The sequence below is a fragment of the Larus michahellis genome, chromosome 2 (assembly GCF_964199755.1).
Source record: "Larus michahellis chromosome 2, bLarMic1.1, whole genome shotgun sequence".
NCBI classification, from domain to species: Eukaryota; Metazoa; Chordata; class Aves; order Charadriiformes; family Laridae; genus Larus; species Larus michahellis.
The window spans coordinates 63530012-63554155 of record NC_133897.1 but is presented as its reverse complement, the minus strand read 5'-3'; the positions used below and the strand labels follow the sequence as shown (position 1 = coordinate 63554155).

The window sequence follows — 24144 nt, the reverse complement described above, 5'->3', positions numbered from 1 at the left end:
TTGCTAACAAGGACACTCTTGCTAATAAGAGCTGTCTCTCTCTCTCCACGGTGCCTGCGTCCCTTGCTTGCTTGCTTCTGCCTGGGTGCTGCTTCAGAGATTCCACGATCCATGAGGTATCAAGGTTAAATTTGTTCTTTGCCTTTCATCCATGGTTTTGTGGTTGTTCCTGCATCCTGCCTGCATCGGCTCAAGCAAATACAGAGTTTATACAACCAGGTTCTGACTTTCTCTTCTTCAAGATATCTTCCTTTACCACTCACTACGTCCACTCTTGCCCCTTCTCCTGATCGCTTGCACTCTTTTCCTTCTCTTCCTTTCTTTTTCCGTTTGGATGAAGGTGGCTTGGTTTTTGCAAGTGACTCAGTCATTGCGGAGGGAGAGGAGTGGTTCAAGTTCAGTGATACCAGCCCACTGCCTGCTCTCTGGACCATGCTAGAGAACTGGTCCCTAGATAGCAATCTCGCCCTCCAGAGACAGCCCTAAGCCCCAGCATTTGGAGCCAATATAACGCTACTGCTGCATTATTCAACTTGTTTTGCATGCACTGTTTTTGCCATGCAGTCTCTGACTTATCTGATTAAACTGTAAACTCTCCAGACTCCTTTGCACAGTAATGGGAACAATGATTTAATTCTCAGGAACATGGGAACTGGGAAACAGGTTCAGGCTGTATATTAGAGGCTGCAGTACTGCTTTTTTCCCCCCACAAAATTACTCTGAAAGTATAATAAATAGACAGGAATAAATTTTTACTATAAGTAGTTAAATAAAAGGGGGAAGACCACTGACTTTATTTCCTCTATGATCTTGATAAGACCTCCTTTTCCCTTGTGTATTATTGGATCATAAGAAAACTGCTGGCTGCTCCCTGTGGATGCTCTGGGACGCTGTTTTAATGTCCCAACCTTTTTTTCCAGCTCCCAGAAGCTCTGAAGGGACAAAACTATCACAGAACTTTCTGCTACCCTTGGAACTGAAGAAATTAGGTGAAGGCAGCACTATTTCAATCACCATGCACCATTTTTTTTGGTGCAGAATTGCTACCTATTTCCCTCTGCATATAACTATATCCATCCTTGGAGGATGTCTTTGAGGAAGGAAAAAAGCACTGAACACAGATACAGGCTTGCATCAATTTTAATGCCTTGTGTGCACAATAAGTGACCACTTTGTGCTTATCTGTTGGAGTACTAACTGAAGAATGGAATGTCCAGACCATTACAGTAATCTTAAAATGGGATGAAAACTGTATGTAAATGGTGACTTTTCCTCCTTAAACCAAAGAAACAAGAGGTGCATGCTGGAGTGACTTTAGGATTTAGTGTTCGGGTTGAGAATTAGCATGCATTTAGAGAAAAGAAACTATAATGATTAATTGAATAAAACTGGCAAATTTTAAACAGAACTGTCATAGTCAAAATCCTCACCTTCAAGCTTTTACCTAAGCTGAAAGCCTAAAAAGAGCAGAATCAATCATATAACCACAGAATCACAGAAAAGTTTGTGTTGGAAGGGACCTTCAAAGGTCATCTAGTCCAACCTCCCCTGCAATGAGCAGGGACGTCTTCAACTAGATCAGGTTGCTCAGAGCCTCAGCCAACCTGACCTTGAATATTTCCAGGGATGGGGCATCTACCACCTCTCTGGGCAACGTGTTCCAGTGTTTCACCACCCTTATTGTAAATTTTTTTCCTTGTATCTAATCTAAATCTTCCCTTGTTTGGTTTAAAGCCATTACCCCTTGTCTTATCGCAACAGGCCCTGCTAAAAAGTTTGTCCTCATCTTTCTTATAAGCCCCTTTTAAGTACTGAAAAGGCCGCAATAAGGTCTCCCCAGAGTCTTCTCTTCTCAAGGCTGAACAACTCCAGCTTTCTCATCCTGTCTTCATAGGAGGGGTGCTCCAAGACCTCTGATCATCTTCCTGGCCCTCCTCTGGACCTGCTCCAACGGGTCCATGTCTTTCCTGTGCTGAGGGCTCCAAAGCTGGATGCTGTACTCCAGGTGGGGCCTCACAAGAGCAGAGTAGAGGGGCAGAATCACCTCCCTTGACCTGCTGGTCATGCTTCTTTTGGTGCAGCCCAGGATACGGTTGGCTTTCTGGGCTGCAAGTGCACATCGTTGGCTCATGTCCAACTTTTAATTCACCAGTATCCGCAAGTCCTTCTTGACAGAGCTCATCTTGATTCCTTCATCCCCCAACCTATATTGATGTCAGGGGTTGCCCCAACCCTAAACTTGGCCTTGTTGTACCTCATGAGATTCACATGGGCCCTCTTCTCAAGCTTGTCCAGGTCCCTCTGGATGGTATCCCATCCCTCAGGTATGTCAACTGCACCACTCAGCTTGGTGTTTTCAGCAAATTTGCTGAGGATGCACTCAATCCCACTGTCTATGTCATTGATGAAGATACTAAACAGTACTGATCCCAATACGGACCCCTGAGGGATATCACTTGTCACCGATATTCATTCAGACATTGAGCCATTGACCACTACCCTCTGGATGCGAACAGTCCACCCACCAAATCCATATCTTTCCAATTTGGAGAGAAGGATGTTGTGGGAGACTGTGTCAAAGGCCTTACAGAAGTCCGGATAGATGACATCCATAGCTCTTCACCAGTCCTCTGATGTAGTCACTCCATCATAGAAGGCCACTAGCTTGGGCCAGCAGGACTTGCCCTTGGTGAAGCCATGCTGGCTGTCTTGAATCATGTCCCTGTCCTCCTTGTGGTTCTAGGAGGATCTGTCCATGATCTTCCCAGGCCCAGAGGTGAGGCTGACAGGTCGGTAGTTCCCAGGGTCCTCCTTTCTACCCTTTTCAAAAATGGGTGCAACGTTTCCCTTTTTCCAGTCACCAGGGACTTCACCTGACTGCCATGCCTTTTCAAATATCATGGAGAACGGCTTGGCCTGAGAGTTCCCTCAGGACTCTGGGATGCATCTCATCAGGTCCAATAGACTTATGTATGCCTAGATTCCTCAGGTGGTCTTTAGGAATGGCCTTTATTCTCAGAATATTCTTTATCAGCTTGGAGTCAACTCTTACAACTAAGGAAAGTGCCTTGAACCAAGAACTTTGGGCTCTCTGTGGACATTTATTCTGTTAGATTATGGATTCTATGTTAACAACAAAAATATGGACAGAGAAATTTTTTTGAGTCTCTGTGTGCAGGGGGAGACAAGCAATTGGGAGTCTGAATTTAGGACCAACGCTGGACAGCCTGGGCTCTATGGACTTAATTCTTTGGACATAGCCCTGAAAAAATGTGGACAGTTTGCCAAGCATAAGACTTAGGTTTTCACTTGTAAGAGGTGAATCAGTCATTCAGCAGTAGATTCAGAAAGAAAGTTCAGCGCATCCTTGTACACCACAAATACACCTTGTACACCACAATAGCAAAAAAAAAAAAAGGGGCAAAAAAAAAAAGCAAAAAGAGCTTAACTAAGAATAAACAATAAAAAAGCATATTTAAACCAACATGCAAGAAAATAATTGCTCACCATGGACATTAAGAGCTTCTTGATTTTCAGGGTAAGGAGGGCTTACCTACAGACAGAGAAATCTATTAAAAATTATGCCCATACACACTACCCAATGGAAGTGCATTACTTGGTGTGACTGCAAAACCTGGAAAATTTGCATGCTATCACAGTAAGTGTTGTAACAGCACTCTGGGATTATCTCCAGTTTGACACGGTCCAAGTATTAGCTGATAAAGTTTTTTCAGGATCATGCTCTCTTTGACATGCAACATGCTTTCAGCAAGAGGGTAACAACATGCATTTTGGAGGCATCAGCAAATCTTACTCTCAGTCATGGCAGTGAAACATCAGAAAACTTATTCTCCAAGGACAATTCTGAATTCACATCACTGCATTTGAAAGCAGGATTTGATTTTCGACTGTAAGATAACACACTGTGTTTGTAAATTTTTCATCAGACCATGGCTATGCCTGCTGTCTGATGTTGACCTGTGTGCCTGATGCATTGAGACCACAACTGGGAGACAGAAGCTATTCTATTCTATCCGGTTCTGACACCAGCCATCTGTAACAGTGGGCATGCTACTTACCTCTACTGCCTGTCTTCAAAATAGAGATAGTGAAGGAATTAAAATGTGGCACAGTGCTTGGAAAGGGACAGAGCTTGGTACTAGCTAGTACTATTTATATGAATCTACACAAGTGTATGAAAAAAATTGGAAGTGCTGATTCTGGCTATTCCTGTAGTATTAGCTCTTAGAAGTCTTACTCACATGGATAGCTCCATTAACTTCAGAAGTTCAGTTCACATGAGGAAAACTTGTGGGGTTCACTCTGTAGTTCTTTATCGATATTCATTTATGTAGGCATGTACAGCAAACTTCTTATCTATAAACTGGGATAGGTTTAGGAGATTATTAACAAAAGTAGGACAAATCTATCTACGTACTCAGATGCACAAAGAAGTGTTTATAAGTACAGGTTTCTATTACTTGTGCACGTAAAAGTTACTGCTATTATTCACTGATTGTAACCTTCTTGAAAAGTGACTTTTTATTATTGTCTGAAATTCAGCTAAAATAGGCTTGTATTGTTTGAATCATTCCACAGAGAATCATAGTTGAGTTGAGGTTGGAAGGCTTCTCTGGAGATTGTCTGGCCCAAAGCAGGACCAACTACATCAGGTTGCTCGGGGCCTCGTCCAGTCAGATTGCAGAAGTGAGACTGACTAATCCATATGTGATTATGGACATATGTGACAAACAAACACGAATGTGATATGGTGGGAATGTGAAGATTTAAGGGAGGAATTCAAAGAGGAAAAAAGATGATATGTGGAGGTGGTAGGCCAAAACTTTAGAAATGTCAAATTACCATAGAATAATGACTATTTGTCATTAACAGAAAGATCCACAAACTGCGATACATCTTTCTTCATCAGTAAGGGTAGGGCGATGAAGAGTATCAATGCATCTAGTACACTGTAAGTCAAGAGCTGCTTCTTTAAAATAAGTGAAAAAGAACTGGAATGGAAATTGGAGGAGGGGGCACAATGCTATTTCAAGCTCTGCTGTCTAACTGAAAAGTAGAACAGCCATACCGCACACCACACTATTCAGGAGAGGACTGTGGCTCTCAAAGAGAGAATCCTTTCCAAGTACCTAACCCATGGCTTAACAGTACAATATTGCCCTAGGGAAAGTACTTCCAGGATTGAACTCTGTTTGCAGAGTAATTTCCATGACTCATTAAACAAAAATTGCATCAGGGTATTATGAAAATATAAACTCCATCTCCTTTCTTTTGATACTATGTGTTAAATTGCAGTTCCTTTGAAGGTAATGGGGGCTGTGTCATTCCCTTTGGAAAGCAAGGGCAGAGCTTCGCATGCTGCCATTCTCGAGATAATAAATGTTTATATGTGAATAGACTGCATTTGAGGGTCAAATAAAGTACACAATCTTTCTTTTCTGATGCATCTTTCATGCCGCGATGAAATACATAACAAGTCTTATTTTGGACAGAGAAATTAAAAACACCTAAAGACATAATAACATCTGAAAAATGTGTGCATATGTATGTATAAGCATTCAACTCCACAAAGCAACTCATAAACTATGGAAACACAGGCTTTGAAAGGCTGTATTTAGTAGTAGGACAACCAAGTAATCAAAGTGCTTTAAGCAAAAGGTTCTAGTGTTTCTAGTTCTGTTATATATATTTTATACGTGGCTAATTTTGTGTATCTAAGCAGTTGAAAATCTGTTATCTTGAAGAACAGGTAAAACACGCTCTGGTGCAAAGCAGAAGGCAGGGGAGAAAAGCTGCAAAGCTATCGTGGTTACGTATCTAGCTACTTTGGTTATGTACTGTCATGGCCATGCATTTTTCTAGGAGCAGATTCTGTGGGTGACTTACTGGCATTTTGCAATGAGGCCGGGGAGAGACTGGGAAAACTGTCTATTGAAAACAGGAAAGGAAGTTATTTTAATGAGTGTAGGTATAATACATCAGATAACACACCAAACTAATAGACATGATGAGACAAAGCCTGGAAACAAATACCAGCACCTCCCGAGCAGAGAACCCAGCTTGATGCCTGAGATGTCTCACAGGTCTGTCTGCAGGTCCCACTCTGCGTGTGTGGGGCCAAACTCTGACATGACAGTGGTTCTGGTTAAGAGATTTTCTCCTATGTGCACAAGCGAGGTCGCCTACTTTAAACTGTGCTGCCTGAAACAAGTTTTGATGGTTTTCTTTGCAACCTGTTTCTAGAGCAGCACATTTCTGCTACAGAGGTAGACCAGCAACTGATCCCCAGTTGTACTTACTCCTTTGATATAAACTATACGTCCTGGAGGTCCAGGAGGCCCTGGGGGTCCAGGCAAGCCAGGAAGACCCTGTAAGAGAAAGTGAAAGAAGGAAGATATTAGATCTTTTCATATGCAATACAAATGAGCCTACAGAAAGAAGGCCAAGGGACTCAGAGGGCACCATTTAACCAACAATGTCTGTGTTAAATGGCTTGAGGGGAGGCTGAGCATTTGCTTACACGGACCAATCTGTCAGGCGAATTTTAATATTTAATGTAAAGCACTCTGTGGAGAACAAAATGTTTTCAGGGGAAAAAAAACCCCAAATCCCAAAGCACTAAAAATTGAAACTAAATTAAAGGCAATAGATCTCTCATCCAAAGAAAATTAGGTACCTGAGACTGGTCTGGGATTCTTGAGACTGCTGAGATTCATTATTTTCAAGTGCCAGTCAGATAACTACACGCTAATCAGCACCTTCAAGGAACCCTCTTAGACTGGAGGTGTGCCTGCCCTTTACAAAAAATATATGCCAACTCTTTAGTGTGTCATTTAAAAACCTGGCACCAGGCCATGCCCATCTTTCACTCCACATCAATGCAAGCTTCTGTGAGGTGGCACATGTCATTTCATCAATAACTATAGAGATCCATTAGATTTTATCTTCCCTGAGCACTCCAGGAAGGACTATTAGAACACGTAGCCTGTTTTGTTTGCTTTGATCTCCCAGCCTGCTGAACTTCATCTAGTTATACTTGCTTTAATAGTTTTTGTTTGGTTAAAGAAGACAACCCAGAAAATGAACATAGACACTGTTTGAAGATATGGAAGAATGGAAAAATCTACTTTAATATTTTCTGCTGGTGGCTAGTCATCTTTTCTCTCATTTTCTTCCAACTAGAATTTGTCTAATTTGTCTGGTTTCACCTTCCAGCAACTAAATTTCTATTTAAACCTTTCTCAGGAGGCATAAGAAACCTTTAGTAACTGATCTTTTCTTTCTGTGAGGCTACTTAGATACGTACCAATTCTCAGTCTCCCTGTTAGTCGGATAAATCAATATCATCATCTCACATACATTTATTGTCCAGATAGACAACATACTTGTGTTTTGTAGCCTGTGTGCAATATTTTTTTTACTTTTAACAAAGTAGAACCAGCGGACTCATACAACAGAATTTATTTACAAAACGTGCTCTACTGAAATACAGTGATATTGATCACTTCTTCTGATGCCTAGCTGATCCTGACCTTATGATTTCTATGCTAACACAGTAAAACAACCTTGTCCTTTTTTTTCATCATATCTCTGATGCAGATGAAATATTATTAGCTGATGTTGTGGTATGGGTACCAATTTTTCTAGCACAGGTTGCCCCGTGACATCCGAACACCACCACGATTTACTCTGCTATTGTGAAACTTATCGCTTATGCTCAGCAGTGTTTAGTGTTACGTAGTCCAGTCTTCACGTTTGCCATGAGACTGCTTGTATGAAGTCTTTTCATAAGAAGACTTGCAGCAACAGGACCCTGGTTCATCACTTGTCACTCCATAATTACAGCTCGTAGGCGGGCATGGATATGGTATCATCTATGCAGTGGTCATTATTCTGGATACATGTACGTGGCAACTAAAGCAGGAAGTAGGTATTAGCCAGTATCTCCTTGTTAGTAGACTAGATGCCACTTCACTGTGGTAGTGCTGTTTGTACCTGTGTGAGATAGCTAAGAGCCTATGGGAGTATCTTCACATCGTGAGGGGTCACACCGACAGCCTGAATCACGAAGTCTTTGGAATATAGCAAGAATAGGCAATCCCAGATCATTTGCTATTTGAACCAGCTATGCTAACAGTGAATCACACATATGACTGTTAACACCTGGGAGCTGATACAACTACCTAAATCTGCAAGGACTGTCCAAATGGACCCAGAAGTTGACTTTTCAATGATTGTTACCAGATAGGAAAAGTAGCAGAAACATATAATTATTTCTAGATCGTTTCAGGTTTTCAGTCCTGTCATCGTTTTAAAGGAATCCATATAAATCAGACTTGACTTAATATTTTAACAGGATTTTTTTTCAACTAATTGCAATACATTAGAACTTACATTAAATGCTTCGCCTCTATCACCTTTCACACCTCTCACTCCATTCAGTCCTGGGCGGCCCTGAAATGAATAGAAACAGTGTAGGATGTGTCAGAAGCAAGCTTCTCTATCTTTATTCCACTTGAGAGCATAATACATACTGGACGTCCTGGGAAACCAAGTTCTCCTTTAGGTCCAGTAGGTCCTATTGGTCCCTGGACAAAAAAAAAAAAAAAGTGATTATGGAGAATATATTGCACGTATCTCTGATATACATTTTATTATTAAGAATAAGAGGCATAGTTTCATATTTGCATTAAAAATAAGTCTGCAATTGTCTGCCGAGAATGCACAGAATGTCTTCTCTACTTGCTCTGCTGAGTGATCTCAGAAGCTGAGGCCTGCATATAACAGTCAACTCTGGCTTGGAAAAGACTGGTTACCTGAAATGAAGTCTGAATTCTCAGTCATTTGTAGGGTGTGCAATTCAAAACTGAGTCACCATGTATCACAGGAAACTTAAATGTACCAATCAGCAGAAAAAAGAAAAAATGCAGTTATGCTCTGTGCGTCTCCTTTTCGTTTGCTTTGTTTTTCTAATTATTTTTGAATCGGGCACTATGAAGTTTGTGGATCAGCCTGAGAACTCATATAATGCCAGACATCTACATGCCTCTTGCCAGCCCGGGGTGTGTGGATTTACGGGGCTGATAGTTGAAACAGAACAGACCTTTCTTTATACAAGAGTGACAGACCCATCAGGCCTCACGAAGTGATACAAGTGACAGCGAAAGGGAAGGGCAAGCAGGCTGCATGAGAAAAGTGCTCCATGTGGTCTACGATTGGGCATTTGCAAGCTTGCAACTTCTCAGCAGCCCACACGTGATCAACTAAAAGCAGTAAATCTGAGGATACCACAAACTTTCATCTGCTGTCAGCTTCCTGAAACTCAACATAACCACAAGGGTCTAGACAATCTCTTTACATATGTATCAACCTTTCTGGTTTCATTTCCTTTTTTTCAGTCTGGTGAAATGTTAAGAAATACCCCTTCTTGCGTTATTGGTTAAATAATCTCTGTCTACAGATCGCATGCGGATACTACTTATAGGTGACAATTGACATGTTTCAGCCTGAGAAATCACAGCGCTGTCAGTGTGATTACTGTAACAGACTTTCTGTTGCTACCTGCAATATGATGGTAAACACAGACCTATGCTGATGGAAGAAAGACATTGGCTATTGCTCTGCTTACTACAATTTCAGCACATCACCTTAATGGTAAAAAACTTTTGTTGGCATTGTGACTGCTACTTCAAAGGGTAACTAGCGAACAACCAAAAGGCAAGAGGAAATCCCCATCGTGCCTCTCACTTGCTCTTGATTATTAAGGAAAGCAGAGACTAAGAAGGAAGCAAACCAGTGGCAGAACTGAGTCTCCTGATTTACAGTTCAGTTCTGTTGCCATGTTATCTCTCATTTCAAGGCGTAGAGGGAGCACAAGGCGTAGAGGGAGCACAGGCAAGTGAAGAGCTAGAAAGGTTGCAAGAAATAGCCTGATATTTATACTTGGATGATTTGCATACTGCTGATCAGCAGAATATTGACATGGGAATATCACCTGGATTCAAATACCAGTCTCTTACCGATCCATATTACGAATTAAGCTATTGCCATATTGATAGATATTTTTTAACTGGCAAGTGTTTGTCCTTGCCTTTATGTAATATCATTTCATTGAAAAGTGATGTACGTTCATGGAAAAATCATCTGATGATAATGATATGATTTATTTTAGCATCAAGCTGGAATTCATAGATTAACTGTTTTAATTTTTATCATACACAAAACTGAAGACTGGGTTAGAGATGAAATTCAGAAATGGTTAACATGTGAACAGATTGATTCATAACATCACCATTGTAATCAGAATTTTAAAAAATTCAAAAATTCAAAGCTAATGCCTGTGTCTAAAGTAGTCAATAGATTGCCGGTGGACTCTGGCAGAAGTGAACTTCAATATTGTGTTCCCAAGCTATCGAAATTATTCAAGTCACCCTTCTGCGGTACCATATCCAATAATGGAAAAAAAAGAAATCCAAAATGTTGCAGGATATTTTTCCATTTCACTTTCCGATATTTGAGCCTTTAAAGAATTTGCAAATCTGAGCTTTACTGAACAACGAAGATGATTAGAAACAGTCTTTTTTATTAGTTTAAATAAAAAGAGATGTGTCTGGATCTGATGCTTTAACAAGGACTTTAAAGAAACATCAACAATGTATGAGCTGAACACATTGCAGCCACCTTCGGTGTTTCCTCTGTCGAAGTGCCAGCTCAAAAGTGCCAGCCCACTCCTGACAGATGTTAGTGACTCCCTGAGACAGAACCCAGCAGTCACAGCTAGAAATGAAAGAACTTCACTTGCATATGAGTTCATTGAGCCCTAACACAGAGGAATGGTGAGAGTCCCCCATCTACCTCAAAGCCGTGCTTGTGCCAGAGTCTTACTTTGTGCAAAGAGGAACAGAATCATCACAATGATGATAAATTATGCCACAAAGGCTCTGGCCCAGCACTCTTAAGTCTGTGTATTTTTGCTGCACTGACTACAATGGGTTTTTTTCCTATGGGATAACACCAAAATGAATCATCCCCATTAGCAACGATGATAAAACTAGAGTTCTGCACTAAGAAGAGGAACTAAGCAAAGTCTTGAGACAGGTTCTGTGTGCCCAGTTCTCCTGCAGCGTAATCATTTGCACCAGTGCTGGCAAGAGCTTCCTCTGAATGGCCTTGTCTGCACACTGAACTGTATGAAGGGTCTCGTGGCAGTTGAAAAGGAGATATAAACACAGAATTTGGGGCTAATAGAAAAAGGACGTGTCCTGAAGGATGCACAGCAATAGGATGAGAGGCAATGAACACAAGCTGGAACAGGAGAAATTCCAAACAAATATAGGGAAAAACTTTTTTTATCCCAAAGGTTGTCAAATACTGGAATGTGCTATCTGGAGAGGCTGTGGAATCTCTGTCCTAAGAGATGGTGAATATTCGACTGGGCAAGCGTCTGAGCTAAACAGACCTGTTTTCGGCAGTGGTGTGGACTAGATGGTCTCTGAAGTTTTCCATTCTAAATTATTCTATGATTCTATGTTGAGGTGAAAGGATAGACTAATCTTGCAGTCATACAAGGAAGAGAAAAGGAACTCCCCTTCTGGTAAGGTAGGATAGCCCCCTCACGAGGTATTCTGATACACAGTAATTAACAAAGCAATTACTCAGTACACCCAGTTAGCCCTTTTTAAAGACCACAGAAACTGATGGCAAAATCTCCTCTACACCTTGGTGCACAGAAATGACAACAGCTACTAATATTCACTTAGGCACAACAGGGACCGGGCTACATCAAAAGCAGAAGCAAAGAAACACTCGGTATCCTTGATCTTTGTAATACTAGACTAGAAGAAATTAATTCCTGCTCTAACACTACTGAGCCTGGGCAACTGTTCTTATTGTATAACTAATTCATTGTGCTTTCATACAACATTCTGTGTCCAGTCAAAACTATCAGGCCAAGTACCTGAAAGAAGGCCTCTAAAGCCTGTTTTTGGTACCTGATCTGATTCTGCTGCATGATTTGCAGCCTCCTCAGAATCCAAGGCAGTTGCAAATTATTGGCACCGAGCCTGATATAGTCAGTTGATTTAATGTAAATCATGTAAATAGAGAATAATTTAGAATGGAAAGGACCTTTAGAGATCATCTAGTCCAACCCCTTGCTCAAAGCAAGACAAACTTCCAAGTTAGGTCATGCCACTCAGTACCTTGTTCCACAATCCACCATCTCTCTGAGTCCGTATTTCTGTGTTTAACCACTTTTACTGTGAATTTTTCTCTTTATACCTAATTGGAATTTCCCTTGCAGGAACTTGTGATCATTGGCACTTATATTTTTCCTGTGCATACCTTTGCATTTATTATTATCTGTAAAACCAAAGCAAAATAAAAAAAAGAATCCACTCCTCTTTGAAAATGTCTTACCATTGGTCCCATCGGTCCCACCACTCCAGCTTCACCCTGTTGAGGACAGACACACATAGAGCAATGACAAGGAGAACTCCTGCAGTATCTAGCAGAGATGGCCGGTAACAAGACCACCAAACGTGCTGGAGGAACACAACACAGTATTAGCTCACCTTCTCCCCTTTTCTTCCTAATAATTCAGTTAAAGATCCATTGGCAGCAATGATAGCTCCTGGTTCTCCCTTTTCACCCTGCAATTATCAAAGTTATTTTATAGTGTTTACAATGCTGTCAGTGCATCAGAAGTCAAAGCAGCATTACTGCTGTTTGAAGCATGACAGGTTAGTCATGCTGTGATATCAAACATAAAGTGATATCAATATGAGTAGGGTGAATCTTGATTCTGGGGGAGAAAAGGGCTGATCTTTCTTAAAACATAATAAAGTACACTAAAATATTCTGCTTCCATAAATCTCCCAGAGATGAATAAGGATTTATTTTTTTTAAATGACTTTTAATTGTTCTCAGTAGAGTAACTGTGTGAAACATGATGAGTTCACAAAAGATCTCTGCCAAAGGCTGTCAGGCTATTGGTGTCTTCTTGTGTACCATCATCTTAGATAGTGGTCAGGAAATTCTGCTGGAAATGTAAAATCTTGATAGAACACCAAGTGTCCTGATTTTACTATCAGGAAAGCATGAATCATTCTCTTTATATGCATGATGCAGCCTTTTTATCTTTAACAAAGGCCAATTCCCAGCATTCAAATTATGACCCTCTGCATTCCACTTCCTCAAGGGGTAATTTTATTGAATAATGGCACCACAATCATGAATTATCATTCCCCAGTGCCAGCACATGGTTCCCACTGTGGATATTTCAGCTGTAACTTTCCTCCTCCTAGCTCAGGCAGCTTAGTACAACAGATTTCCCAAGATCTCTAATGGAAGAAATCTGGCCTGAAACTAACAGTTGCATCACTGACTAAAATGACAGTCCGGGTTATAGCACCTCCACTGAGCAGGAAGTGCTATAACTCAGTTCCTCCTGCAGGTTCTTAAATCTTTGGAGTCTTTGGAGTCTCCCTGAGGATACTTTGGAGTCTCCCAAGAGGCTTGGCTTCACTGACTTTATCTTCTGTGATTTTATGGACCTGAGGTTGCCACAGAAGCATCTCATGATCCTTAGAGCAAAATACTCCTACGTGTCCGCGCAGCTTCATTGTGGTTCCCAACTTCATTACTCTTGAGCATAACCTGGTGTTCATGCCTCAGAAATACCACTATGTCATCAGTGGGTACAAAATATAATGGCATCAAAGTTTTCAGTTCCTTCCAGTGTGGACAGCAGAAGCCAAACCACCCCCCCTCCAACAAAAAAAACCCAAACCCATAACCCAAACCAAAAGCCACCCAACTGGTTTGAAGGTTGAGCTTGATAATTTTATGCTCTGTGATAGAAAGCAGGAATACTTATGACAAAGGGGGACTGGTATTTGTGGCCTGAGTTGTTTTCTTATAAGCAATGAAGATGCTGTTCATCTACAATCCCATTTCAAGCCATAATTAACCGTTTCCAAGCCTTCCTATTACTTGTGAGAAAGAGAGGTCAGCTACTTACAAAGAATAAGCAGAAAGTGGTTTTGTTTTTTCTTTTTGTTATCCCCAAGATTGTAATAACTTAGATGTCCCTCTCCCCTGCTTCCTGCAGGTGGTAAAGAAGGGGTAGAAAAACAGAACAACAGCTGCAATATTTACAAAATAGCATAGTCAGTCCCAAGTCGCCTCTCCGCTGTGGCACAAAATAAACCCTGTTGTGCAGAAATGAGAGGAAGGATCCTAAGGAGAGACCTCCCCAAGTCTTTCTTTGGGAATGGAAAACTGCAGTCTTCATTCTGTAGGCAAAGCCCTCTGTGCCAAAGGAGGAGGAAAAGATTAATCTTTTTTTGTTTGGCCTTTCCATTAGGATCCCAGGGTGTCAGCACACACAATAGGCTTGCAAGAGGAGGTCACCTCATGTTTAATGATTATGTAAACTTGTTCTGGTAAGGGCATACTGCACTGCAGAAATTCAACACTGGAGCGGGAATATTAGATCTCAGTAGTATTGTATTGAGTTCTTTTGTTTAGTACTTATTCAATTTCCATTTTGTAAATTTTTCACATAAACTTATTAACATCCCAATCCGTAGTAAAATTGGAATCTTTAAACTTTTGATGTCACTAACTATTTTTTATCTAACAAATTTTGCGGCATGTACTTTTTTGTATGCATTTTCTCTTACCTGTTGTCCTTTGCGTCCTTGTAATCCAGGCAAACCAGTATCACCCTTCGGCCCCCGAGGGCCCTAAGCAAAAACAAGTCCATAAATCCATGGTGAGATCTGCTGAGAATATGGAGCTAGGCCATTTTACTAAATGTAATTTTAAATAACTGGAAAACTTGAACTTGGATCACTTGCTTGCAATCTAAGAACAAGACTAAATTGCTGTCTGAATCAAAGTAATCCCTAAACCAAATATCATATAGGGAGAATCTGTTAAAAAGAAGAAAACCAAAACCCTCTGATGTTTATCACAATGTAGATGATACACAGAGTCACAAAGGGAAATATGCAAATATTAAGAAGAGTAGAAATTCAGCCTAAAATTCTCTACTTCCTCCCTACTCCGTTCTCTAGTCGAAAGAAAAAATATTTTTACCTGAAATAGAGCTTATATATTTGAAAATTATATATTTTCTGTGTCTGTTCTGTGGTGAAAACATTCTGTTCAGATCACATTTTGTTTTACAATCTTCCATTATAAGTGCATTCAGAAATATTTTTTTTTACCCACCAAGAAGCAAATTCAAGTTTACATGACTTTTTTACATTAGCGAAGAGATAAAGAAAAGACCTGATGTAAGAACAAGAATGGTATTTTCATGTCTGTAGAAATTCTGTAAATGACAGAGACTAAGAATTTATTATATCACTTTCTAAATGCTATCAATCAGCTCTTTTTCAAATGAAAAGTATTTTTAAAGATTTTTCCCCCCTTCCTTTGGCTTCCTATGCAATCCATGATACTCAGGACTTAGTAAAAAAACTTCTGTAGAATTTTGGGTAATTTGCCAGCATTTTGTCATCATCATTTGTCAACTTTCCCAGTTTTCTCCTTAGTTATTCTCAGGCAATAGATAAAGGATCCTGAGACCACATGTACACATTTGAACTGTAAAACAATCATAACAAGGGAAAATAATTCTATCACATTATATAGAATACAAATATAATAGTATAAACATTACTATATAAAGTCACAAGCCAGATAATGTTTATACGGTGTGGCAGCCTGAACACAATAGGTAGGTAACATAGTATAAGGTGCCTTTTGATATTATGGCCGTGCAACATTTCCATGGTGGCACTGGTATGTTATTATAAAAAATAATAAATGTTTTCTAAAAGATACAATAAAAAGGGTACACCTCATAGGGCTTTACTGTACTCCGTAGTGGTGACAAAAAAAGCCTAAAGAATAATACAATTACGTTTACATAGGAAAATAAAGTTTTAAAAGTCCACTTGTTCCATTTGTTTCTCTTAAATGACGTAGGTCTTTTTCTGAAGTAGTAATTTTTCATCAAAATCAATTACATTTACAATTACAATTACACAACCAATTACATTTAGATTTAAACTACAGAACTGATTCTGAGATAAGCAGAAATGTGAGATGTGCATATCAGACATACTTAATTTCTACCATAGCTACTGATTCCATAAAGAATCATGGGAGACCTACAGTCTCCCATATGAAAATTTATTAGCCTTTGTATAAATTCCGTAGGCTATAATTTTTCAAATACTAAACTATATTGAAAAATACTTACTTAAATCCAAGGAACATAATACTTACAGGAAATCCTGGTAGACCTGGCTTGCCATCTGGCCCCCGCAAAATGCAAAAAACCCACCCCCTTAAAAACACGTTACAGACTTGCAAAACAGAGTATGCATTTTCCATTTATTGTGTAATCTGCAAATATTAACTGGTCTGAAACCGGATTAAGACTTCATTCAGGCAGTGGTGAAGTTGTGCACATTCCACAACACCCTATGCTTCTAACTTTTCCTGGGACATTAGAATTTACTTTCCAAGACTAGAGGTACAGACATCGAAGAAAGGCTGAAGAAAAGTGACATTTTCTACATATGAAAGGCATGCAACCATAATTCAGCCTCCTTCGAATGTTTTCCAGATTCCAGCACAGAGCCCTTCCACCTTTGCCATTTTGCTCCTGTTTGTCTGTGGATAGAAACATGGATTTGGATTTGTACTGGGCATATTTAAGATTGCTCCACTGTCATACCTGGAGAGAGACACTTTAGTTCTAGCTCAGATCACCTGGGTGTGTATTACCTGAGCCACTTGACTGCACGTCTTTCCAGCCTAGGGTGAGCTCTGAGACTGAGGTTCAAAGACCTTCTCCATTACAACTGTGCTTTGAGCTACAGGACCTACTTCTTTCTGTTGGGACTGTAACGATTATTACAAACCAAAGCATTTCTGCTGAGGTCATGAGCCCACTCGTCCGTGTTGTTTTGAGAACCTGTCACCTAAGGCTTGAATGGCAACTACCTGCAGCAACCTACCAGCAAGAGAGGGCCCATCCTATCCTGGCATCCTGTTGTGTCCAGGGATTAGGACAATCACGTCTTTAGGAAGCACACCACAATACTCTTCTATGAAAGCTGTTTTAGCACAAGCACAGCTAGACACAGCCACGATAATAGGATGTCATCCTACCATGTGACAAGAGGAAAAGAGGCACCTTAGGCTAACACATAAAGGTTAACATCTGTTATTGGAGCTAATGCCCTTCTTCACAGTTCACTGACAGATGTAGTAAAAATTTGTTTAGGGACAGTTGTATTAAGAAGATACTTTTTTTTTCATTATTTATTTTTCAAATGATGGTGATGTAGAGTGAAATTCTGCTATCAGGTACAGACATTCTGGTCTGCCTTGTTTCATCGGGTATTGGATGTGAGGGAGAGAAATGTACTCACAAACAAGAAAACAGATAAAATAAAATACACAAACAACCCTCCACAAATGAAACTAGCTGTGAAGTAAAATGCTTCATTTGGGGGGATTATAATTTTGCAAAGTGCAATGTATTGTAGACTTTCAGGCAAGTTGGCCTCCACAGCCTCGAAAAGGTAGATTTCTCTTTGGAGCCAGTGCAAGGAATTTGAAATATTACCAAGAAAGCATTCAGAATTTCAAATATTTGACTGAACTATTTTGCAGTTATACTCCTAGCTGCAAAACAGAACCTGAAATTTCACATCTGTTGTTCTCATGAAATTTCCAGCTTTTCATCCACAGCTATAATTGCTGTGAGACTGAACTCTTATGCAGAATCCTAATATTCCTAGTTGCAGTCTCAAGCAGAACCGAGCAAACTACTTTACCCAACATTTTATGACTTGAAAAACAAGAATAAAAAAAAAATGGAAGAAATGCGATGTAAATCTTGGCCCCTATTTTTGCACCAGTTCCACATTTCTGTTATTCTGAGCACGTAGTTCAGGTTCAGAGATAAGTCAGCTTATTTCTTCCATACAAATGTGTAAAAGCAATTCATTCGCACAGAATTCAGTTCTGCCCTGAAGTACTTCCACAGAGCTTAGTGATGAAGTTTGCCGGAACACAATTCTAAAGCACAGGAAACTCAGCTCTAGCTGATACTTAAAAGGAGATACTGAAGACAGAGCAAACCTGAAGATTTAATAAAGCAGCATATACTCACTGGAGGCCCAAGCAGTCCTTTAATTCCAGTAAAGTTAAAAATTCCATCTGTATCGTTGAGTAGTAGCTAAAAAAGTGATTAAGGAACAGGTTATTTCAAATACCAAATTGATTATCTAGGGCTTACATACATTTTCAGAAATGTATAGACAGTTAAAGCACCCCTTCATAACTATTGGGAGAAAAACACAAATAAGGCCACAGAAAATGCTCTCTTCTTCTAATTTTTATTATACATCTGGAATAACAAAACCTAGAATTTATTTTACACTTCTTAAGTAATGATCTCAGAATGCTTTCAAAATTTTAATTAACTGACCCTCATTTTATAATTTCAAAACTATAATGCCTGAAGTCATTTCTCCTCAGTAAGATAAAGATCAAAATGAAGGTTTTATACTCCGATATGTCACTGGCATTCTAAGATGGTAAATCTGTCTGACCACACTCACCCTGTTGTAGAGTTGAAGTTATAATTATATTCTGGACATGTCTGCATTACACCATTCAGTGCCATGCAATGATTCCTAAGTCAGCTCTGATCATGCTGCTGTGTCTGCAACCAATGAAACTAGCTTGGATCTCCAAAACAGAATAGTCGCTTGGATGTGGAGCAGCACCTCAGCTAATCAGCCCTGAGTCTCAAGAACAGAGCAGTATAATACCAATGTTGCTACAGCGGTTCCTACCCTGGAATTAGTGAGGTCAGCATTAGGTCAGGTATTTCTGCATAATTTGATCATAGAATCAGAATAATGAAGGTGGGCAGTGACCTTTGGACATAATCTGGTCCAATGCCTCCTGAATGCAGATCTAATTGGATCAGGTCTCTCAGGGACTTGTCCAGTTAAGTCTTGAACACCTCTGAGGATGGAAATGCCACAATTGTTCTGGGTAACAGGAACTGGACAATATTTGAATATTGTCCGTGTGAAAAGTTTTTGCTTGTTACTAATTGGAATTCCCATATTCCAACTTGTGTCTGTTACATCTTACAATATTGACATACACATCCAAGAAGAGGGTGCCTCCATCTTCTCTTTATCCTTTGATTAAGTAGTTAATCAAAGTAGTAGACAGCAATATACTGTCTCCTTAGCCATCTTTCTTCCAGGCTGAGCAGACTCAGTTCTCTCAGTGCTCCAGCCCCCTGACTATCTTGGCAGCCCTGCACAGGGCTTGCTCCATTATGTCAATGTCTTTCTTGTACTGAGGAACTCAAAGCCGGACACAGTACTCCAGAAGCAGCCTCACGAATGCCAATCACAGCCCTCTGAGTCCATCAGTTAAGCCAGTTTTCCACCTATTTTATCATACACTTATCCGCTTCATAGGTCATTGATGTGGTAATAGCAAGACTTTGGGAGACTGCACCAGAAGCCTTGCTAAAGTCAGGGTGTACAACATGAAGTGTCCATCCCTTGTCCACAGACAAGCAATCATTTTGATCAGGAATGAACTGCTGTTAATAAATCAATGTTGGCTGCTCCCAATCAGAGTCTTGTCCTGATGTTATGATTCGGCTTTCATTTTGGTTTCAGATAGTTACCTTTCTGGTTTAAATAGATGTTCCCAATACTATACCGTATGGCCATACATACATTACAGACAATCTGTAAGTGCTTGTTCCACATAAATGTTGTAGGTGAAAAGAGATCCTTACTCAGTTTTTGTCATTTGTTTAATTTCTTTCACTCCAACAGTCCCTTTATGACAGTTTAGCCTTGTTTTGGATTCAGAAATATGTGCTGAATCTCCTTAAAGTCTTGAACTAGTTCACTTTTTTAGCAGGCAAGCCATGCCACCCGTTTCAACATAAGGGGCTGTGTGCAGCAGTATATTCCCATTCAGTGTAATAAAAATCTTCTGAATTTTACAAGGCCAGGGCAGGGCATGCCTTCAGGTGACAGGGATTCACTTAGCACATGAATAAGCATGTTGTCACTGAAGTACTGTGAAATCTGAATGCCTCTTCTGCTTGTAACCATGTGCAGATCAATGCTGTCAGATCACACTCTTGTGCAACATTTGTTATGAATACAGTATACAGGAACTAAGTTTGAAGCTACCCCTGTTTAGAATAGGAGGTTTGACCATATGGCCTCCAGAGGCCACGTCAAATTATTTTATGAGTCTCTGAATACTATTTTTCTAATCTGCGCTGTGAAGGAGGACAAAAAAAAGATCACATATCCTATCCTATCCTATCCCATCCCATGCAATCTGAGCATGGCAGTGTACGGTCAACTTTCTGTACTTTGAGGTCATCTTGCCATCATGATTCATGCAGCTAAAGCCTGTTACTTTTACTGGGTGCTGCCGCCTGCTCCATGTCCTCATGTTCTGCAAAAAACACTGGAAAATTGTCAAATAAAATGACAGTTTATGTCCTGCAGGCAGCACTCCATTGCCCAGCCAGCACGAGCTCTCTGCTCCATTGCTCCAGGGGTAGCACAATGTCATGGGTTCCACTGTATTCCCAGCACCATACAGCCCAGAAAGGCAAGAGGACATGGGCTGTTACTTTAGCGACAGTAATAAAAGAGTCTTGCTGCTGCAATTCTTCTGCTTTATCTACAGCTGGTGGCAGAAATCCAGGAGCCTGTCTTTTGATTGTGGAATTACTCAGTATTCATTCCTTTATTACTCAGTATTCATTCATTTTATTTTTTCAATCCAAACTGTATTGAAGTCAGTGGAAAGAATCCCAAAGTCTTTGCTGAGCTTGGGATTGGGTACTTCGTGTATTTTATAAGTCGAATTTAGCTGCAAATGAAAATTGTGGTTCAAAGTCAGAAAACTGCATACAGTGCTGAACAAGATATGAAAATAGAGGGTACAAGGATGAAGGTGAGAGAAAAAGATGGCACTCTTCACAACCTGCTCCAGGTTGTAAAGTTATTTATCTTCCTTTTTGGATGTGCAAGCATCTTTAATGTCAGCAATCCACCACTGTAACTTTTCAACACATCAATTCAGAAAGTGCTGGCTATAAAGTTAGGATGACTTTGTTTTTTAATATTTTCTACATTGTTATGAAGAGGAAGAAACAGTAGTTTTTCACGTGATTGGGTTGGGTTCTATGTAAACCTTCAGCTTTGTATCAAGCAATGTGCCCTTGTCGCCAAAAAGGCCAATGGAATCCTGGGCTGCATAGGGAAGAGTGTGGCCAGCAGGTCAAGGGAGGTCATTCTCCCCCTCTAGTCTGCCCTGGTGAGGCCACAACTGGAATACTGCGTCCAGTTCTGGGCTCCCCAGTTCAAGAGAGACAGGTAACTACTGGAGAGAGTCCAGCATAGGGCAACAAAGATGATTGAGGGACTGGAGCATCTCCCTTATGAGGAAAGGCTGAGAGAGCTGGGACTCTTTAGCCTGGAGAAGAGAAGGCTGAGGGGAGACCTTATTATGGCATACAAGTATCTAAAGGGTGGGTTAAGGAGGTTGGAGGCAGACTCTTTTCACTGGTTCCCAGGAACAGGACGAGGGGTAACGGGCACAAGCTGGAACATAGGAAGTTCTGATCAAATATGAGAAAAAACTTCTTTACTGGTAGGGTGACAGAGCACTGGAACAGGCTGCCCAGGGAGGTTGTGGAGTCCCCTTCTCTGAAGACTTTCAAGACCCGCTTGAATGCAGTCCTGAGTAATGTGCTCTAGGCAATCCTGCTTTAGCAGGGGAATTGGACTAGGTGATCTCTAAAGGTCCCTTCCAACTCTGAAATTCCATGATTCCGTGATTCTATATCCAAATGGCATGAATATGCCCTTATTAGAATTACATAAAGAACACAGGAAACACAAAATCTTTTGACATTCACTTTACACCCCCAATATTAACCTTTCTCCAAGCTTTTCATTCAGTTCTTGTACCTAAACTATGGCTAAATAATGGCAGCAATGGATAATTGTTTAAAAGTTTTCAATTTAAATCCAATAAAATTTCTCTATTCAAAATTATTTTTGTACTGTATCAAACTAAATTGGAGTGATAAAATCATAGCAGCAATTAATATGGTTTACTGGTTATCATGATTCCATGCCTGAAAATGCACTGAGTATCAGAGATTATGCTCCAAAAGAGTGAAATACCCAATAAAGGATGAGAAATATTGATTTTAGTATTTTGCAATATCAAATGGCAGCAAACTGAGGGACACTGGTTTTTTTTCACAGGACATTTCGGAGCAGACTTCCTGACAGACGGCAGGAGGCAACAGAGAAGGCAGAAAGGACTGCAAGCCTCTGAGATCCACAGTGTTAGCAGGTACAGTGGAAGCCTGGAAGCGGCTAGGTTCCACTGCAGACCTCAGTTTTATCCTACCATGTCTTTCCACAGTGTTAGAAATGGCTCCTGATGGAATCAAACCCTCTCAGTCCACATAGGAACCAGGTCAAATGAGGAGGAAGCCAAGGTCCACTTTTCAGTGCAGTCCGATCAATGTGTTATTGGCCAGACACTGGTGAGGCCTGGCCCTGAGCCACAGCTGTCCACATCAGATCATAATATTGCAACAATACTGAAACTGCGCCAGCTCTTTAATTTGTTTTATTTTGATCAAGCAGCATAAGATCTGTTTAGTTGCAGCCACAGAACCCTTCATAAGAAAACTTTCTTCCAACTTTGACAGATCAGTCCATTGGACTTCTACAGCCCAAGAAGTATTATTGTCTTTGGCTACACAATGGTTAAATGAGTGAACTCTAATAGACACTGACCCAGGGAGTGATCTCTCTAACTGCCCTGTGGTTCACTTAGATCATGTAATTGATCTCTGTTACTCTACCCACATCAAGCCAATATCCACATTACAACAGCTGGTACTGGTATTTATTTTAGTTCTGTAACTCCAACTGCAATTGATAGGTCTACTTGCAGTAGTTCTTTCCATATCTGAAGCTAACTACAGAAGATGAGAAACTGAGTAAACAAAATGTATCTGGATGATTTAATCTTCTGTCTCAGCAAATGCGTAGTAAGCAAAGGTCCTGTTCTTACACAAACATTTTTGAGGTAGGTAGAACTCAATGTCATATGTAGTGACATATACTTACACACACACACATTTAATTAACTCAAAATTCAGCATACGAAGTCCTCAGAGAAATTATCTGATTAACAATATAGAGGATTTGAAGCGTATGAGAATAGATGGCTCTTGCTGTATCCCCTAGAATATATTTGCTACAAATGTACATAAAGCCACATGTATTATGCTCCCTACTTTGTGAGAGAGCTTACTTCTTAAACTCCAAGGTATTTAGAGAAGGAAACGGGTATCTGTATGGGTTTGTAATACAACTAGCACAATACAGCTTCTACGAGGCTCTACAAATTTCTGTAATGCATGGTGTAAGTAGTTCATACGGAAGTTCTGGAGAATTCAGAGGATTCAGGTTTCTTCAGACATAGCTATACATTAGATAGATGTGTGGGCTGTGACTATCACAACGTGTAGGGAGCCATGCATCCTCCAGCAAACTAGTGCCATTAGATTGCTATCAGCTCAGCTTCAATAATATTTTTGTATTTCTTATACATAGCTGCCCTCCCTCTGAGGCTTTCACAGTGTTTTTTCAAGTATTAAGGAGCTAAGGAGCAACACATTCAGGTTTATTATTACTGCAAACAGACCTGTTTAGTCACTGTTAAGAGTTAAGGCCCCACAGTGACATCGTGGTAGGGCTGGGAGAAAGAAAATGGATTTTACATCAGCATTTCTGTCACAGCTATTGAGGAATTTCCCAGAAACACCAACAAAAACATGGTGAAGTCTAGAGCTGGTGACAGTCCCTATTTGAGCAGGACTTTGAACTAGGTTATCTTCTGACATCCCTTCCAACCAATATTTCTGTGAATCTATAATTCTGCTCATCCAAGATGTTAGGGTCTTGGATCCTAAGATTCTGGGTGGATACCCAGCAA

The 24144-nt window shown here is 40.3% G+C and overlaps 1 protein-coding gene across 3 annotated transcripts in view; it reads right to left on the bottom strand.

The window, feature by feature from the left end:
- COL15A1 (collagen type XV alpha 1 chain) overlaps positions 1-24144 on the bottom strand; it is a 150456-nt gene that overhangs the window by 21990 nt on the left and 104322 nt on the right. For all 3 annotated transcript variants that reach the window (XM_074575712.1, XM_074575711.1, XM_074575713.1), the window contains 9 exons: positions 18224-18289; positions 14706-14768; positions 12594-12671; positions 12439-12474; positions 8556-8609; positions 8416-8475; positions 6321-6389; positions 5908-5949; positions 3508-3553 (listed from right to left, as the gene is read on the bottom strand). In XM_074575712.1, the coding sequence (XP_074431813.1) occupies positions 3508-3553; positions 5908-5949; positions 6321-6389; positions 8416-8475; positions 8556-8609; positions 12439-12474; positions 12594-12671; positions 14706-14768; positions 18224-18289 (514 nt within the window). The remainder of the gene's footprint in view (positions 1-3507; positions 3554-5907; positions 5950-6320; positions 6390-8415; positions 8476-8555; positions 8610-12438; positions 12475-12593; positions 12672-14705; positions 14769-18223; positions 18290-24144) is intronic.